Raw genomic sequence first — 13,941 nt, forward strand, 5'->3', positions numbered from 1 at the left:
TTTGGTTTTTATTGTACGGATGCGTATCGATTATCGCTTTTAGTTTTAAGTAATTTTAAATGTTTTCCTTCGATTACGTATTAAAATTGAAAAAAGCTGTGTATATTGCAAAAAATTTCGTCCTCTTAATCACTGAAGGTACTGTGACTTTGTGTGTGTCTAGTAAAAAAGTCAAGTTTAAGATCATCGCATATTTTTCAGTTTGTTTCTATTTCCCTATAGACCTTTGTTTTTTTTTTTGTCTTTATAGACTATGGAATTAAAAATTCATAATAAAATTACTAATTAAATAACTAAATTCGTATAAATAAAACAAATTATTTTTACACAAAATCGCCGTGTTTAATTTAAAATTTTGGTAGCAAACAGATTTCAAATACTCATTCAATGCATCTACGTAACCGGCACGACTCGGATTTACAATATATCCGGCCAAAGACTCACTTCAACAGCATTCACCGTATATGTATATAAGAGGATTGTTTATGCTGCTACAACAACAACGATCGGCGGCAAGCATCAATGCCGGGCAATGACATTGATGGCCTGTGTTCCAAAGTGAACAACTACCACACCGACCTTTCTCGCTTTTTCACTGTCAGGAATCTTCAACTTTCGCCCACTAAATCCACGACGACCCTCTTTGCCACCTGGACAAAGGAGGTTAAACTGTCCCTTAAGGTAAAAGTCGACGACACACCAATTCCGACGGTAAACAACCCCAAAATTTTGGGTGTAACCTTTGACAGTTTGCTCTTCTTCTCAGCGCACACAACCGCAATTGCCACTAAAGTCCAAAACCGCAGCAAGGTCCTCAAATCGCTCGCCGGCAGCACTTGGGGCAAAGACAAAGAACTGTTGCTATCGACATTTAAGGCAATTGGTCGACCGGTTCTGAACTATGCAGCGCCTATTTGGTCGCCTGGAACTAGTGACACGCAGTGGATAAAGCTACAGACATATCAAAATACCGCCATTCGGACAGCTACCGGTTGCCTCCTGATGTCTCCCATTCAACACCTGCACGACGAGGCTCACATGCTTCCTGTGAAGGAGGATAACAAACTGCTCTGCAAGCAGTTTCTGCTAGGGTGTCACCGTAGGCCTCACCCATGCAGACAGATGCTTGAGCCTGAGCCACCTCCCAGGCACATCAGGAGGCACTTCCTCAACTACGTGGACGAGATCCTGGACGAAACAGACAGACCACTCCAGGATCGGACAGTGTACAGACAGGCCATAAACGACATTCATCGGGATACCCTTATCACCTTCTTAAGCTCCCGACCCCCGAATGCCGTTATCGGAGTCCAACCACCCCCAATTGCGGACGAAGAGCTCCAGCTTCCCCGAGAGTCCCGCGTAACCTTGGCACAATTACATTCTGGATACTGTAGCAGGTTAAACTCCTACTTATGCAGAATCGACCCCGACATACTAAACATATGTACGGCATGCAAAGGCACCTCGCACGACACTAACCCCCTTTTAACATGCCCCATCAAACCCACTCATCTAACACCTCTCTCCCTCTGAAACCAACCCGTCAGTTTCCTGGGCCTGCCGTTAGATGAGCTTGACGAAGACGGTGATTACACTACACTGACAGGGCAAAGATACTGCTACAACAACAACAACCACACTGACAGGGCTTGTACTACTGCTACAACAACAATCGATTCGATGGTAAATCTGTGCAGCTATGAAAAATAAAAAGATAGAGCTATGAAAAAGTTCTTCGAAACAAATCTACAAGGTGACTGAATATGAGGCCGGCCGAGAGAACGTTGGAGAGCCAACTTTGAAGCTATGGGTATATTTGATATCAAACGAAAAGCTGATGACCGAGTTATGCGGACGCGAATTGCCACGGAAGCAATGGTTCCAACCGAACTGTGATGCTATGATGATGACGACTTCTGTACGCCTAGCTGAGATTGAAACTTAAGCGCCATTTCGCGCAGCCCAAAAAAATGGTCTGTGAGAATTTTTCACGCTGATTACAAATTTAACACTATTAAAAATGGAAGAGATACAGGTTAAAGTTAAATTAGCTCTATAGCTCATTTAAATTAACTGAAACCTAAAACCGCCCTCTTCATTTTCATTAATCTTTGCCACGTGCCCTTCAACTAAATAAATGATTGGGCGCCTCAAATTCATTCCCATTTCTTAACCTTGCACCCATAGAATTAAAAAAAAAAAAAAATATTTATCTTAATTAAAAAAAAGAAAGACATTCCGCTGATGTACCAATAAAATTACTTTATTTCGGTCAATTTTGCCATTGTCTAAAAAACTAAAGACTTTGACAAAACACATGCGTTCAATTCAAGCGCTTTAGAAGTTACCATCTCCTCCCCATGATGTCTTCACAGCATCATCATTCCAATCTTCAGTTCCGCCAACAGTCTCTGCGGCAACCTCGTCAGCCCAGTTGGTAGCTTCTTCGACTGGGTGTTCGACAACCTCTTCCACCTTGGGTGGTGGCAACAATTCCTTGGCGGCAGCTTCTTCCTTCTCAGCCTCCTCGGGATCGCGATAGAAGAACAAATCCACCACTACGGGCCATTCAGTGACGCGTGAGATTGTGCCACGTAGACGAAGCACTTCACGGGCCAACAACCACCACATCAAACCGATGGAGTGGGGAGCCTTGTTGTTGCATGGAATGGCAATATCAATGTAACGTAGAGGTGAATCAGTATTGCAGAAAGCAATGACTGGGATGTTTACGTAAGAAGCTTCCATGATGGGTTGGTGATCGGTGTGTGGGTCGGTGACAACCAACAAGCGAGGTTCACGGAAAGCTGGTTGGATTTGATTGGTGAATGCACCAGGAGTGAAACGGCCGGCAATTGGTGTTGTGTCGGTGTACTTGGCGAACTTGAGCACAGCACGCTGACCGATGGGACGTGAAGAAATCACGAAGACCTGAAAGCGCAAAAGATTCAATCAATAAACTTCACTTTTTTTGAATAAACAAGAAAATCAATTTCAATTGAATTTGTAAAGTATGCTATCAGCGTTTAGGTTGGCTTCATTGAATTTCAGACCCGAAAGATTAGTTAAAACTCATCATGTGCATACTTACAATAAATATAAACTATTTCTTTTTTCTCAATACTTACATCCTGTGGGTACTCGATGGCGGCAATAGCACGGGCAGCTATCATCAGCTTTTCCCAGGTCTTGCCAAGATTGATGATATTGATACCATCAGTACGACGCTTGTAGACGTACTGTTCCATTTGGAAGTTCACATTTTCGGAACCCAAATGGGTGGTAGCTACCAACATCTTGGTGATGTCGTCCTCTTTAAGGGACAGAATATCTAATCCTCCCGACATTTTAACGTATTGGAGCAACGGAACCTGTTGGAAAGATAGCAAATAGAAATGAAAATTGTTAGTGCGCGTTCCACATAACCTCAAAATGTGGCAGCATACACGTGGCGGAATGTAACGAATCAACGAGTAATAAAACCACTCATCGAGGATTTTATACATACTATCAGATAAAATAACTATTTAATACTATATAACACTAACTTTTTGTATAAGGTTTCACATTTTTGCACATCAATTGGTGTATTTTGTCCTAACACGAATTAACTTACGTTGTGGATGCCACTGGGAGCGTTGACAAAATGGCAGATTGTAGGTTGTCACTTTACTTTCGAAGTGCTATACCGGATTCGAAATGTACTGTACTAGATTTTCGAACTTGCGTCGACATTTGTGTGTTGCCATACTACAATGATTCCTGTCGATATGTGCTGATGCCAAAAAATAGTAGATTCATTTATATTTTTATATACGGCAGGAAAATGTTATGTGGAATATTAAATAGTCATCAAATATTTAATTAAAAGTAAAAATATGATATGAATAAGAAATTAAAGGGCTAGGACTCCATGCACTGCCCCCTCACTTGGTTTGAGAGAAATATTACGAATTTCCCAATAATATATAATAGTTTTTAAGTTATTTGTTGATAAAATTTGTCTTTTACCATCACCAAATTCTGATACAATAAGTGCACTTATTACATTTATTTTAATAAATATTCAAACTACATCTTTTTATTGATATATACCATAAATTAACAATTTAAATTGCATTTATAACTTGCAAACACTTGACGCGCCAGCTAAATTAACAATAACTGAAAAGTATGGCTGCCAGAAGCAAAAAAAAAAAAAAAATAGAATGCGATTGAAAACGAAGCAACATAGAAACATAATTTACACACACTCTTTTTTGTTAGAATAATGAGGGAATGGGGGTTTACAACCTCTAAGGTGTATATATTGAGTTCATAAATATATATAAATACAATATCGATGTGATTTTCGAAATACAGTTCAGCTTCACGTAAAACTCCTATGTGCAGCGGAGACGGTGTTGCACTATTAAGGGTTATTTTTTGGAAGTGTTGCTGAAGGCCGCCTACGCAGAAAAAAATTGTACGCAAAAATACTGTGGACAGCATAGACGGTCTAGTATCCGGTTATTTTATTTATTTATTTTTTGAAGCGCCGTCGAAGACCGCCTACGCAGAAAGGAGTTTTACACAAAAACACTAAAATTTCTCCCATCCTACTCGAACTTCTCCTATTGTACCTACTGGGAATGCATCCCTGCATCTTCGAAAAACGGTAATTTTTACTTTTATTTTGTTTTGCATTTTCGTGTTTTCCATTTACCGTTGCCATTTAAAACGTGTTGAAAGTTTTCACAAGTTTTCGATTCAGTGATTTACACTATATTTAATAATTTAATAATACAAAATGAGTCAAATGGAAGCAGGTAATTTATTTCTTATAAAACATATATATATTGAATTATATTAATATACTTTTTAGATGATAATATCCCGTCCACAAGCAGTGGAAGGACTTTGCAAGAACCAGCAATTCCTACAAGCAATGCTCTCACTGCTGCTGAAATAAAGCAGCGCTGGAATTTCGCAAAAGTTATAAGAAGATTGGGGACAACAGAGCAGTGCGTCCAATTTGCCGAGGATAACGGCCTCATTCTGCGGTCGAAACTATGTGCAAGGCATAGGACACAGATGGCACTGCAAATGAGGGGCTCACTAGGAATTTTCCGGTGCAGAAAAGAGTCATGCCGAGATAAATCTGGGGTGTCTAGAGCGAGCGGGACTTGGTTCGAAAACGCCAAGATTTCGCTCCCCCATATTTTTCACATAATGTATGGGTATGCACATCACTGGTCGAATGCCATGACTAGAGAGGAAAATTTCGTCGAGGGCTCCTGCTTGTCTAACGAAACAATAACTGATTGGTACAGTTTTTGCCGTGAGGCTGTGGTATCCTATCAGGTTGACAAGCAGGAGTCCACAGGAAAAATAGGAGGACCGGGCAAAATCGTACAAATAGACGAAAGCAAATTCGGCAAAAGAAAGTATAATAAAGGTAAATTTTGTATGCCTGCAATATAAAACATTTTATTAATTAAAATATTTCTGTTGTTAATCTAGGGAGAAGAGTGAAAGGCCATTGGGTTCTCGGTAGGATAGAGAACGGCAGCGAAGATTTAAGGCTGGAGGTATGTCCGGACAACGTGCGTTCGGCGGAGGTGCTCATACCTTTGATTAAAAAACATGTTGCGGAAGGTACAACAATCCACACGGATTATTGGAAAACATACGACTGCCTTCGCGATCATGGGTATGAGCACCTAAAAGTAAACCGCAGCGACCCGGACAATCCGTTTGTGTCGAACGATGGCATTCATACGCAGAGGATAGAATCTCAATGGAGGGTCGTAAACCGTTTTTTTCAAAAGGATAACTACAACAACCCAAGCAACTTTGCCGATATTATTGTAGAGTATCTTTGGCGCAAGTCGCAAGGCGCAAAGCCGATTGATGTCATCAAATATATGTAGTTACAAACCATAACATTCTGTCTTTTTATTCATTTATTCTTTTACAGCATTTACATATTTCTTGCTTCTTAGGTTTCGTTTAAGAAAAGTTAAAATTTTTTAATTATTCTTTTTTATATATAGATATTTTTTTCTTTTTATGTATATATATATATCATATATTCATAATATAGTGAAAATATGGAATAAAAAATACGGCGCTATGTTTTTTTTATATTAAATATTTATGACGTATTTTTGTTTAAAATAAAATATATGTATAAATATATATACATATATATCAAATATTAATATATGATATTTTTTCAAATGCAACATATATATGTATGAAATATTAATAAATAACTTTTTTTTTTGTTTGAATACAAATCTAAATACACCCACCAAATACAAATCTGTAAACTAAAAATGCATACAATCAAACATACTTTACTGAAAATCAAGCATTAATATATACATATATGTATATAAATATATACATATATCTATAAATATACCTATATATATATATATATATATATATATGAATAGACGTATATATATATGAATAGACGTATATAAATAATATAGAAATAATTTGTAAAATTTTGTATTTTTATTCATTTATTATCTTCTAAAATTGTTTATTTATGCGATGTCTGGCAGCACTTCGGCTTGTTGTAATAACCAAAATAGGAGGATTCTTGGTAAATTTTACAAATTTTAATCAAATCAAATAACTTAAAAACTATAAGCCGCCGACAAGTGAGGTTTTCACTTTTAGCAAGTAGAATAGCCCGAGTAATATTGGTAACCAACTTTGAAAACATCATTTTGAGAAAAACGCGTTTAAAGTTTGAAAAACACTTTGAAAGCACTCTGAAACGACTTTTCAAATTTGCGTGTAATTTCGAAAATATTCATCGGAACGATATAACCTTTCTGTATGTATTCTTAAATATACATATGTATGTGCATTAAGAAAAAAAAATCGATTTTTTGAAAATTCTAGCTGCATATAACCTCTTAAGACAAACAAAAAATATCAAGAAAACCGACTTTACAGTTTTCAAACTCTCTCTAACTTTAAAGCTTTCCATATTCTCTGTCCGTCTTTGGAATAACTTATCCGGAAAAATTAAACGTATTGGAGAGAGTTTGCTTTTCAGGCATAAATTGCTTCGTTACTTTGCTGAATGTACTCAAATGATTATTTCAATCAATTCTAATTAATTCCTACTCCTAATACTACTATTTTTTTATCTTTCTTTCTTTCTTTAATACATTCTCCAACTTCAACTGGAGGGAAGGAGAAAAGTATGAGGAGGGAAGGAGAAAAGTATGAGAGAAAGAGGTAGGAAAGAAGAGAGATAGAGATAGTTAGTCCTGTGGGAATTTTCCAGATACTTTGGCAAATCTGTAAATATCCTCCAGTTTTAGAGAACGAATATTACTCATTCTCACGACATCGGAACCCAAAACTCGTAGCTCGTACTCACAGAGAAAGTGCTCAGTGCTATCCGCCTCCTCCAAGCACGACAGGCCCATTGGGTCCTCAATGATTCCAATGGCGGTCATATGCTGACCCCAAGGGTTGTGTCCTGTAATGATACCGACCATCAACCGAACGTCTTCCCTTCCAAGTTTCAGTAGAAAGTTTGACAGTTTTTTGTTCGGACTTGTCACAAAACACATTGGAGTTCTGCAGCGTTCTCTGTTTTGTTTTGCGACAGAATTAAGCTTCTTCTTACATTCTTGAAAAATCTTTGAGGTTTGCTTCGCGTTCTCCAAGACCTTCAGTGCAGCCTAACTGTCACTGAAAACTCCAATCTGTTTCCCGCTCCATCTCCTCTGAATTATCCATTCGGCTACTTTCAGATAGCAACTTAAAGATTTCTCTGTGTTCCGAAGTTCCGTCTTCGTGCCAGGAACCATATTTATGGAGTCTACACTTTGCTTTTATTGCTTCCTGTTGTATCATAAGATCCAGGCTGAGCAAATCATGCATATCAATTAGGGCATCACCAGAGGTTGTACTCATGGTACCCGTAATGCATAAACATAAGCTTCTTTGCCGCCTGTATAGTTCCTGGATTGTGGACTTAACCATGCTCCAGCGCCACCACACCACAGAAGCGTAAGTGATGATTGGTCTGATAAGTGCTGTGTATATCCATAGGACCACAGCAGGTTTCAGACCCCAGGTTTTACCAAAGGTTCTACGGCATTGCTGAAAAGTCCTCAATGCACGATCCACCTTCAGTGAATCGTTTGTCTCGGAAAGTCAGCTTCTTATCCAAGATTACTCCTAAATATTTAACTCCATCGGAAAGACCAAGTGTCACACCTTTCAGTGTTGGAAGACTGAGTCCATCCCATTTCCGTTTTCTCGTAAACAGGACTATGGTTGCTTTGTTTGGATTAACGGAAAGACTTTGTCTCATGCACCAGTCATCGATTTTGTCCAGAATCCTCTGCACTTTAATTAGGGAGTTATCCGATGTTAGCACACATACATCGTCCACATATGCTTGGACATGAAAACCGAGTTCCTGCATCTCCGCTAGCAGAGAGTCTACGACCAAGCACCAGAGCAGCGGAGAAAGAACACCCCCCTGGGGATATCCTTGCTTCATTGGTCCAAAACTGTTTGCTAGGGAATAGTCGTCTTTTCCTTGTTGCGGAATAAATACTACTCTTACGCGTGGCCATTGGGATGGTATATAACCAAGAGCAAGAAATACTGTGAAGATCCTTTTCAGGGCCTCAATCAGCCTGTCTCCTCCTTTTTTAAGCATTGCTAGATATATTCCGTCAGGGCCAGCGGACTTAATGTTCTAAAAGGAAGACAAGGAAAACCTTATCGATTCTTTTGTCACTATCCAACTAGCAATATATCAGCTGTACCTAGAGGTTCTACCGTTATTGTTCGTCCCACTCTCTACTTCAGAGTGAGTTCTACTACCCGGAAAATGGGTTTCGAGTAGAGCTTTAAACGTTTCCGATTTGGAAATCGTGTATGAACCGTCAGGATTTCGAATGGAATTCAGCCTTACTGAGCGGTCTATATGAAGGATCTTACAAAGTCTCGCTGTTTCCCTCATTTCTTCGACGTCACTGCAGAAATTTCTATAGGATTCAAGTTTGGCTTTCTATACCTGTTTATTATATTCTCTCTGTGTTTGTCGATGATTAGCCCAGTCCTCTTCTGTTTGGGTCTTTAGGGCCTTATTAAGAAGTTTTCTGGACCGTACACAAAGCTTCGACAGTTCAGGGTTCCACCAAGGAACCGCTTTCCCCTGTCTACTTTGCGTGAGTGGTCACAGTTTCTCAAAGCAATTGATCAAAGTACCTTCCAATTTCTCAGTAGCATCTTCAATCATATCTATTGATTTGAGTTTTTCAGGTTTCGTAATCGCTCTGTTACAAGCTCACCATACCTGTCCCAGTTCACATTTCGAGGATTCCTACCGGAAGGTATTGCTTTTGTTCAATTCCTAGTTGGAATTCGATAAGACGATGATCAGAAAGAGAGTCCTTTTCCAAAACTCGCCATCGGTTGATTTGATTTCCAACTGACCTATTGGTAAGTGTTCTTCAACTGCTTTACTTCTAGCTATAATTTTAATTCTATATTAGTTTTATTGTTAATTTTTTTATCTGGGATTTAATTATGTAAGCTATTCTTTGGGTCAATCATTGTAAAAATAACCCATGGTTGTATGTGTGACTTTAATAAATAAATAAATAACTATTCTTGTTTAAATGAAAATATGGCAACATTCTGTCCTAATGATACTGACGATACTTGTTAGGAAGTTAGATTACATTTGAAAATGAAAGTTTAAACATTGACTTATGCATTTAAAATCATTCTAAGAGTTTTATGAAAATATATATTAAATATTTATTGACTTACCAAGTATTTGGGACTAAACATAGATAGGAAACTGACTTGGAAGTCAAACATCTTAGAAAGAGTTACGAAAGCGAACCTAGCTTTTTATGCCTGTAAGAGAGCTTTAAGTAAGATCTGGGGAATTTAACCTAAGGTTGCTCATTGGCTTTACACTGCTGTCGTCAGACCCATTCTTCTATATGAAAATGTTGCCTGGTTGTGTGCTATGCAGAAAAAAACCTATTACAATTTATTGAATAAGGTGCAGAGATCAGCGGAATTAGCAATATGTGGCGTCATGAAAACCACGCCATCCATGGCTTTAGACATCACGCTACATCTGCCACCCCTAGATCTCTTCTGCAAATACTCAGCGGTCTGCTCCGCTTTAAGGCTCAAAGCGAGCTCACAATGGAGGACTGTCACACATGGACATTCAACCATCTTAGACTTCTACACGGATATAGCCAGTGACTGTGATTATCACCCTCCCATTCTCTGCTTCGAAAAAAATTTCCTAATGAAAATCCCTTCTTGGAATTGAAGTTTGAATTGGGTTGAAGAAGATCCAACACCCAACACACCCGTTAAGATCTACACGGACGGGTCTAAAATGGTCACCGGTGTGGGATCAGGGTTATTTTGCGAAGAGCTTTCTATTAGTGAATCCTTTAAACTACCGGATCACTGTAGTGTTTTTCAAGCGGAAATAAACGCTATTCATGAAGCCTTAAAATGGTTAAAGATAAACAGAATATCATGAACAAATATCTGTATTCTATCAGACAGCCAAGCTACGAGCAATGGATGCATTCCAAACAACATCAAGGAGTGTCTTACGTTGTCGCCAATCTCTAAATGAGATGGCCAAGCAATATCGTATAATCTTATGCTGGGTTCCAGGCCACTGAGACATACCAGGGAACTGTAGGGCAGACCAACTTGCAAGAGAAGGTACCTGTATGCCAGACATAAGTAATTTTATGGAGATACCTCTTGCAACTTGTAAGCTTCTTATTAAGGACGCACTAATCAGTTCTGGAAATCAAAGGTGGATTAGCACTAACATCTGCGAAATTGCAAGGCAAACATGGCCAAGGCTAAATTTACATCTGTCCAAGAGTATTATAAAACTGAGTAGACTTCAAATCAGGACTTTAGTAGGGGCCCTCACAGGACATTGTCTCATAGGAAATCATGCAAGGAGATTAGGCGTTTACACGCATGATTTATGTCGTAGCTGCAGAAATGAGGAGGAGTTGGAAACAATTCAACACCTTTTTTGCACATGCCCAACTCTAGGCAGAAGCAGGAACCGATTTTTAAAATCCTACTTCTTAACGAATTTAGATAATCTATACACTTTAGGTATCAGCAACCTTTTGCCCTTTGTCAAAAGCTCAGGATGGTTTAATATGGAGAGGGAAATGTAGTCTAGCCCACTAGGCTCACAAAGGACCCATTTCGTGGTATAAGTGGCATCGTTGTCTCTATGTGCGATGCGGCTGCCCAACCTAACCTACCATTGGTTTTTTCATGCCTTATTAACTGAAAATGTGCAGCGGTTTATTTTTTTTCTGTATACATTTATTGCATTGTTACTGACTCTCCAATGTCTACCACAACAATTTAGATTTTTATGCTTCTTTTTTTAATATATTTTTCACATCATTAAATATTTAATTTTTTTTTATTTTAAAAGTTGTTTTCATTAATGTTAGTTTTATTTAATTTTTAAGCGTATTCGCTTGTGGTTTGTTTTTACAATATTAATTAAGTTTTTTTGCAACAATTTTTATGAGTTTTGTTTTTGTTTTTTAAATATGCGTACTTATTTGGCAAAATGCATTGAGTGTGTGCTTTGAATGTTGTAAAATCTGCTAACAAACTATTTTGCTGCACTCGGTTGCTCCAAATTGGCTGAATCGGCAAAATACACGAATGCTACCGTCTCTCATTTGCTTTTGGCAATCAAGTGCCGTTCTACTACAAAACGAACATCAATTTAAAGAAAATGTTTTTTTCCGTATGAATTACATAATTCATGATCAATTTTTTTTTGTTTATACATTTTCATAAATAATTTTGTTTGTAGGTGTGTTGCCCACCTGTTTTCTTCTCCTTTGCTAAATTTCAGTTTTTGTTTTTTAATATTATTTTTATTTTGTGTGGTATTCAATCTTTATTTGGCTTCCTTAGAATTTAGCTTAGTGTCTTATGTTGTTTTTTGTTTGTTGTTGTTGTTTGCTTTTAAATTACTAACTACTTATACAATGTAATGTTAACTTGTTTTGCTTTCTTTAATTTGTCCATAATGTTCATTAAGAACTTGAATTTTAATATTCATTTAAAATGCTTTAACATTTCCCCAAAATATAAATACATACATATATACACATATATATATATACATATAATATATATATATATACCTTTAATAAGTAACACGCAATAATTTGCCAATGTTATATATGTAAAATCTCAAAAAGAAAAAAATATTTAACTTCAAAACAATTACCTACAATTATCTTTGCGAAAATTTTTTGCAAACTAAATATAATTTTCGCTCGTTTTGTTTTTCTTTCATTTATTTGTTTTAAGTAACATTTCTATTTTGCCGTTCTTATGTTTTAAACTTAAAGCGGTGCATCACAAATTACTTTTTGTTTCTTTAAATTATTTTATATTATATTTTATTTATGCATTTGGATTTGGACATAATTTCTGAGTTGTCGTTGGTTTGGCGTTTTTTGATTCAATTTTATGATACTGTGTTCATTTATTCATGGAATTCGAAAGTTTATAGGCCTTAAACAGTGTATTCGAAAATAATGAATGCAGAAGATTTCAAAAATAAAAATGAAGTTTCAAGTATACAAAATTATTTAATTGAAATAAATTTAAATGAAAAAAAAATTTAAAAAAATAGGGTTGAGGAGCAAATGTACACTTTACTTATATTTATTATGCACTTGTCGATAATCTACTAAGTCAGTAAAGCAAAATTTTATTTTCGTCCAAAACGTTACTCCATGCGAAATCACAGAATGCATTCCTGCCGATTGCTAAGCCTGTGTACTCCCTACTGCTGCGCTACTGTTAGTTTCGTGTCTCAACTGCGTTAACATTTCACTGTATTAACATTTTACTCTCAAAATGGTATCAAACCAAGGAGTTCAGTCAGTTCTTTTAAGAAAGTCGTCAAGGTTAGTTCTCAAACTGTGTATGAATGACGACAGTTCATGTTACGACATGTTAAGATTTTTATTCTGCACTCGTCTAATTTACTTTTACTTCTTTCTTTGTGGGAACAATTTGAATACAAAAACCCATGCACAACGATTATTCTATATTATACCGACTATATTATATTCTATAAATAACCGATGACAGACGTCATTTTAAATATAGTACATGTGCTCGACATAGAATTTGCAGGCGCAACGATGAAGTATAGTAACTATGATTAGCCGATAACTGTGCGGAGCGCCATGCTGAAAGTTTGAAAATTGTGTCTCATTTAAATTTTTGACCACCAAATGGGGGCAGGACACAGGAAAAAGGAAGCGAAAATATGTTCGCATTTTCGTTGGTCGTTCAAGCCGATGAAATGATGTATAAAATTTAGGAAGGTGGCAATTAAACAGCAGAGAGTGCCAATGTTAATGCATGTGTACATTAACGTTCTCTGTAAGCAGTCATCATGAAGTCAGGCACGATGGAGAGCATAATAAGGTGTGTCGATCGTGTTACCGCTACTTTGCTCTCAGCGAATTTGTGTGTGTGTAACGCGCACTTGTACAATTTATTCGAGTGTTGTTTGTGCAATTTATTCTTCTTGCATTCGTGTTCGGATTTTCACATCTCTCTCATGCAATTGCACCAATGTAACGTCGCGCACTCTCTGATGGGGGCAATTTTGTGCTCGCTGCTGAAAAATGGACACAGGAAAAAGGAAGCGAAAATATGTTCGTATTATCGTTGGTCGTTCAAGCCGATTAAATGATGTATAAAATTAAGTAAGGTTGGCTAGAATGCTAATGGTAATGTATGTATGTGTACATTAACGTTCTCTGTAATGGCCTCTGGTGACGGTCAAGCATTGTTTGACAAGAACTTTATATGTGTGCGTGTCGGGTGCTTGACGCT

The 13,941-nt window shown here is 37.3% G+C and overlaps 2 protein-coding genes across 3 annotated transcripts; one reads left to right on the forward strand and one right to left on the reverse strand.

Moving 5' to 3' along the window:
• Positions 1–434: 434 nt before the first annotated feature.
• Positions 435–1,098, forward strand: LOC128857100 (uncharacterized; the record flags this gene model as incomplete). Its single annotated transcript, XM_054092676.1, has 1 exon — positions 435–1,098. A coding segment is annotated over exon 1 (576 nt), but the record flags the coding sequence as incomplete, so codon positions are not given.
• Positions 1,099–2,245: 1,147 nt separating this feature from the next.
• Positions 2,246–3,717, reverse strand: LOC128857099 (40S ribosomal protein SA). 2 transcript variants are annotated; one of them, XM_054092674.1, is made up of 3 exons: positions 3,620–3,717; positions 3,132–3,374; positions 2,246–2,934 (listed from the first exon to the last, which is right to left on the reverse strand). In XM_054092674.1, the coding sequence occupies exons 2-3, from the start codon at positions 3,348–3,350 to the stop codon at positions 2,341–2,343; spliced, it is 813 nt and encodes a 270-aa protein (XP_053948649.1). In that variant the 5' UTR covers positions 3,351–3,374; positions 3,620–3,717; the 3' UTR covers positions 2,246–2,340. The 2 variants fall into 2 exon arrangements, with proteins under 2 accessions (XP_053948649.1, XP_053948650.1); XM_054092675.1 differs by having other exon boundaries at positions 3,552–3,641.
• Between the last annotated feature and the right edge of the window lie 10,224 nt (positions 3,718–13,941).

This window comes from Anastrepha ludens, chromosome 3, assembly GCF_028408465.1.
Source record: "Anastrepha ludens isolate Willacy chromosome 3, idAnaLude1.1, whole genome shotgun sequence".
In the NCBI taxonomy this organism is placed as follows: domain Eukaryota; kingdom Metazoa; phylum Arthropoda; class Insecta; order Diptera; family Tephritidae; genus Anastrepha; species Anastrepha ludens.

Excerpts from the sequence above, each read along its gene's own strand:
- LOC128857099 (XM_054092674.1), bottom strand. The coding sequence starts at position 3,350 with ATGTCGGGAGGATTAGATATTCTGTCCCTTAAAGAGGACGACATCACC. Across the intron at positions 2,935-3,131 it reads CCATCGAGTACCCACAGGAT|GTCTTCGTGATTTCTTCACG; the intron begins GTAAGTATTGAG and ends TTGCGCTTTCAG.